The 6,000-nt window shown below is 43.1% G+C and overlaps 1 protein-coding gene across 2 annotated transcripts in view; it reads right to left on the bottom strand.

Moving 5' to 3' along the window:
- Positions 1-2,647: 2,647 nt before the first annotated feature.
- xpo6 (exportin 6) overlaps positions 2,648-6,000 on the bottom strand; it is a 52,490-nt gene continuing 49,137 nt past the window's right edge. For both annotated transcript variants that reach the window (XM_062964613.1, XM_062964614.1), the window contains exon 24: positions 2,648-3,322. In XM_062964613.1, coding sequence (XP_062820683.1) covers positions 3,221-3,322 — 102 coding nt within the window. In that variant the 3' untranslated portion in view covers positions 2,648-3,220. The remainder of the gene's footprint in view (positions 3,323-6,000) is intronic.

Below are 6,000 nucleotides of genomic sequence, written 5' to 3'. Positions count from 1 at the left end.
GATCCTCAAACACTTTCTGCTTCATTCAAAAAAACGCTGCACTCGCAGAGCTCAAGCAGTATTGTATTTCCATGTAGATATTGACAAGCATCTTGGCCTCCCTACGAATGTCCCGATCCTCAAACACTCTCTGCTTCATTCGAAAAAACGCTGCACTCGCAGAGCTCAAGCGGTATTGTATTTCCATGTCGATATTGACAAGCATCTTGGCCTCCCTACAAATGTCCCGATCCTCAAACACTTTCTGCTTCATTCGAAAAAACGCTGCACTCGCAGAGCTCAAGTGGTGTTGTATTTCTGTGTCGATATTGATTTTGTAGAGAGGGGACTGCCGAGGTAGTGGAAATGGACATCATTTTCTAATGTTACATCATTAAGCTGTCTTTTGGGCATTGCAGAGGGATTGGTTTACTTTACTTACTTAGGCGATCCCTCGTAGACTGAGGATGATGGTCCTCCGAGTGCAGTGTCTTGGGTTCGTAGGTGACTATGGAGCCCTATTCTTGATCCTCATGTTCTCCCGCGGTGAGGACATCGGTTTCCAGGTGGAAGGCGGTCCTGGTCAGGGTTGGCTTGATGTGCCTTCGTCTTGGCACGTTTCTCCTTTAAGCCCTCCTCTTCGAATTCCACAGCACTGCTGGTCACAGCTGACCTCCAGTTAGAGTGCTCAAGGGCCAGGGCTTCCCAGTTCTCAGTGTCTATGCCACAGTTTTTAAGGTTGGTTTTAAGACCATCTTTCAATCTCTTTATCTGTCCACCAACTTTCTGTTTCCCGCTCTTGAGTTGGGAGTAAAGTCACTGCTTTGGGAGACGGTGATTGGGAATTCGGACAACGTGGCCAGTCCAGTGGAGTTGATGGCATAGGAGCATGGCTTCAATGCTGGTGGTCTTTGCTTCTTCCAGCACGCTGACATATGTCCGCCTGTCTTTCCAAGAGATTTGCAGGATTTTTCGGAGGCAACGCTGATGGAAATGCTCCTGGAGTTGAGTGTGACGTCTGTAGACAGTCCACGTTTCGCAGGCGTAGAGCAGGGTTGGGAGGACAATGGCTTTATAAACTATCACCTTGGTATCTCTACGGATGCCCCGATCCTCAAACACTCTCTACAGATGTCCCGATCCTCAAACACTCTGCTTCATTCGGAAAAATGCTGCACTCGCAGAGCTCAGGCGGTGTTGTATTTCAGTGTCAGTGTTGACTTTTGTGGAGAGGTGGCTGCCAAGGTAGCAGAAATGGTTGACATTTTCTAATGTGACACCGTTAAGCTGTATTCCTGGCTTTGCAGAGGGATTAGCTGGTGCCTGTTGGAAGAGCACTTTGGTTTTCTCGATGTTCAGTGAGAGGCCGAGCTTCTCGTAAGTTTCTGCGAAGGTGTTTACAGTGGCTTATAGGTATTCTTCTGAATGTGCAGAGACTACGTTATCATCAGCATATTGGAGTTCTATCACAAATGTTGTAGGACTTCTTCTGAATGTGCACAGATTACGTTATCATCGGCATATTGCAGTTCTATCACAAATGTTGTTGGTCTTCTGAATGTGCACAGATTACATTATCATCGGCATATTGGAGTTCTATCACAAATGTTGTAGGTCTTCTTCTGAATGTGCACAGACTACGTTGTCATCAGCATATTGGAGTTCTATCACAAATGTTGTTAATGTGGGATTTGTGTATTGATAGTGTTTAAATGAAATTTGTGTCTTGCCTGTATTGCATACTGATTGCATCACCCAGAGTGTGCTATAGTCTGGAAAGAGTTAATTACTAAGAAGCTGTGATGACCTTGATGTGTGGCTGGAACTGGGGAGTGTCCAGACACAAGTGTGTATGCATTACTGATTCCATCAGTTCTGTTGAGTTCTGTTTGCCTAGAGTGAGAGTCCTGTGTTTGTCTGCAAGTCTGTTTGTCTTTATTGGTGCTTTCAGTAAAACTTGTATATAGTTTTACCAACGTCTCTGGGTGTCTTTTCGTTCTGCGTTCCACTAATTCCATCCAACTACTGCTGCGCTGCGTAATTACTCTGACAATTGTTGTAGGTCTTCTTCTGAACACTATGACTATGTTGTCATCAGCATATTGGAGTTCTATAACAGATGTTGTTGTGTCCTTGATTTTGGCTTTCAGTCTGCTGAGGTTAAATAGCTTGCCATTTGTCCGACAGACGATTTCCACTCCGGTGGGAAGCTTCCCATGAAGTATCATAACGATGAAGATGGAAAATAAGGTTGGAGCAATACCACATCTCTTGTATTGACTTGTTGGCACCTGATTCCACCTTAAATGGGTCACTTTGGGAGCCATGGCTGTCCAAGACTGGTCCCTGCTTGAAAGAGCACTTTGGTTTTCTCGATGTTCAATGAGAGGCCGAGCTTTTTGTATGCGTACCTTCCCAAAACCATGCCCTTGATCTGTATCGACCCCAACAAACAAAATATGCTTTGGGCAAAAAAACCTTTGGTTCTGAGTAAACATGTTATGGCCATGGCAGGCCTATTTGCAGGGCTGTTGACCCCGTATATCGTGAAAGAAAATCTGTGTTAAAACTGAAAGTAATACCAATTATTCCAAGTCTTTGGAATACTTACGCTTTCCCGGTGCTTTCCGAAATGCCTCCATGGTAGCTGAAACAGAACCCAAGTCTATTTTAAAACAAAGAAAGCACATTTTCTTTATTCCCATTAAGCACATTTTAGTATCACAATGGAATGATGAGAAAAACAAAAACATTTCCTGTTTGTTTTTTTTAAAAAGTCAGTCTGTGGGTCTCTCCCTCTGTCCTCACCACAAGCAGGGAGACTTCAAGGCAATTTAAAAACAAAGGGGATGATGGTGGTGGGGTTTGCGTCTCCTTAATGGCAAGGTCAGGGAGAAAAGAAAGGCAGGCGGAATGACGAGGAGGTGGAAATATCTTGAAGACGTCTTTGGCGTTTCTGCCTCATGATTGATGCACAAGACCTGGTCGGTTGTCGCCATGTCGGCATTAAGATGAACGAAACAACCAGAGCACTGGAGGGCCTGCGCTTGGACTTAAGACACCCCGAAGGTCTCAGAGCTGCCGACTCGGGATATGAGCCGAGAAGGGAATGTGGGGAGGGGGTGGCGCTCCCGCTCCCGACCGGAGATTGACAGCACTGGGGAGCGGAGGCGGTGGCAACGCAAGGAGAAGGGGTTGCTTGGCTCTTCACAGCGATTCAAACCGAGTCCGGCGCCGCCAACTATAGCTTCACAGTCCCAGGAGGCAAGCTGTCGTTGCAGAGCCGGTAGTAGCGCAGGTCGTTGACCAGCCTGTGCACGTTCTGCGTAAAGGACGGCAGGTCCTAGAAGAAGAAGGCAAGGGGTTAGTGCAGGCATGGGCACGCTTCGGCCCTCCGAAGTTCCCCACAGTTCCTAACAGCTTGGCCCCTCTAGGTGTAAGAAATTAAATTATTATTACTATTTATTTCTTTACTTAATTACGGAGCCAGGCTGTGGCGCAGCTGGCTAGTAACCAGCTGCTATAAATCACTACTGACCGAGAGGTCATGAGTTCGAAGCCCAGGTCGGGTTAAGCCTCCGACCATTAATAGCCCCGGCTTGCTGTTGACCTATGCAGCCCCGAAAGACAGTTGCATCTATCAATTAGGGAAATTTAGGGACGCTTTATGCGGGAGGCTAATTTACAACACCATAAAACTGCCAGCAAAACACGAGGAAAGGAATGAGGAAGTACAGCCACTACTGGACGGTGAAGCAACAGCTCCCTCTGTGGCCGGAATTGTGAAGCTGGAAAAATGTTAAAAACGCCTCTGAGTCTCTCTAATGGATGTTGTTTGTCTGTTGGCATTGAATGTTTGCCATATCTGTGTTCATTGTAATCCACCCTGAGTCCCCTTCGGGGTGAGAAAGAAGGGCGGGATATAAATACTATAAATCAATAAATAAATAAATTTATACCCCGCCCTTCTCACCCGAGGGGACTCAGGGCGGCTCACAGAAATTGGCAAAGTTCAATGCCCAAATCACAATTATACAATCAAAACAATAAATGCAAATCAGTTAATACTACTATTAAAATCTATATCTATATCTATCTATCTATATAAAAGAGTGATGGCATCACGGCGACCCACAAAACAACAAAACTACAGGCCCCCCAACCTCGACATTTGACAACACAACTCATCATCCACGCCTCTAGGTTGATACAACAAAAAGAATAGAAAAATAAAGTCCTAATTAGAGAGAGAGGAATAATTGCTTTTATCCAATTGCTGCCAGTTAGAAGGCTAAGCTCCTCCAACTTGGTCTCCTAGCAACCCAATACAAAATAATAAAAAACACTAAAAAAAAATTTAAAACACTAAAAATTAATACAATAAAATACTATAACAGAAAATAACTAAAAATAATACAAGAAAATAATAAAATATAATAAATAAAAAGATAACTTACAATAAAATTAATTAAAAAATACAAATAACGTCAAATAAAAATTACACAACAATTTTTAACCAATACCACCACCACTTTGCCACAGCAATGCGTGGCTGGGCACAGCTAGTATCTAATAAAAGTGAAAAAGTGAATGTTTGTATGTTTGTATGTGGCAGCTTTCTGATTGGCTGCCACTTTCACAGGCCACTGTAACCGCCAGGAATCACTGACATGGACCAAACTTGGCACGCTTAACCCCCATGACGCACTTTACGGCTTGGTGCCATTGGCAGGACGATGGCCCATTGGTGATGGGATTTGTAGTACTTTCAATCACTACGACTCCCACAGGCCACTGCGACGCCCAGCAGTGACGGAACTGGACCAGATTTGGCCCACAGAACCCCCATGAACCCCTTTCCGTCAGGGGGTAGATTGGGGGAGGATGGGCCAAGTAGCTTCACTCCTTGCTCTGGGAGTTGTAGTTCACCCTTATACAGACAGCACTGAACCCAGCCGACTACGGATCTGGACCAAACTTGGCACACAGTTTTCTCAAAAGACCCGGGCACCGCCGGGTCCCTAAGCTAGTACATTATAAAACTTAAAAACGGATTTTATGTATTGTTGATTGATTTTGTATAGGCATCTAATTGTGCCAGTGTTGTAAGCCGCCCCGAGAAGGGCAGGATATATATATTGGAAATAAATAAACATTATTATTATTATTATTACAGTAGAGTCTCGCTTATCCAACGTAAACGGGTTGGCAGAAGCTTGGATAAGCAAATATCTTGGATAATAAGGAGGGATGAAGGAAAAGCCTATTAAACATCAAATTAGGTTATGATTTTACAAATTTAGCACCAAAATATCAAGATATATTGAAAATATTGACTACAAAAATGGCTTGGATAATCCAGAAGTTTGGATAAGCGAGGCTTGGATAAGTGAGACTCTACTGTACTACTATTAAAATACATTATAAAACTTAAAAACTGATTTTATGTATTGTTGATTGATTTTGTATAGGCATCTAACTGTGCCAGTGTTGTAAGCCACCCTGAGTCCCTTCGGGTGAGAAGGGTGGGATATAAATATTGGAAATAAATAAACATTATTATTATTATTATTATTATTATTATTATTATTATTATTATTATTATTATTGTATGACACAGCAAACAAGACAGATATGCTGGATTTCGTATCACAAAATCACAAACAAGTGCAGGTGGTCCCGGTGGTGATGGGCACACTGGGTGCCGTGCCAAAAGATCTCAGCCGGCATTTGGAAACAATAGACATTGACAAAATCACGATCTGCCAAGTGCAAAAGGCCACCCTACTGGGATCTGCACGCATCATCCGAAAATACATCACACAGTCCTAGACACTTGGGAAGTGTTCGACTTGTGGTTTTGTGATATGAAATCCAGCATGGCTATCTTGTTTGCTGTGTCATAATAATATAATAATAATAATAATAATAATAATAATAATAATAATAATAATAATAATAATAATAATACATCACACAGTCCTAGACACTTGGGAAGTGTTCGACTTGTGATTTTGTGAT

Source organism: Anolis carolinensis, unplaced genomic scaffold, assembly GCF_035594765.1.
Source record: "Anolis carolinensis isolate JA03-04 unplaced genomic scaffold, rAnoCar3.1.pri scaffold_13, whole genome shotgun sequence".
NCBI lineage: Eukaryota > Metazoa > Chordata > Lepidosauria > Squamata > Dactyloidae > Anolis > Anolis carolinensis.
Note: the sequence above shows the minus strand (reverse complement) of the source record. Positions and strands in the feature narration are given on the sequence as shown.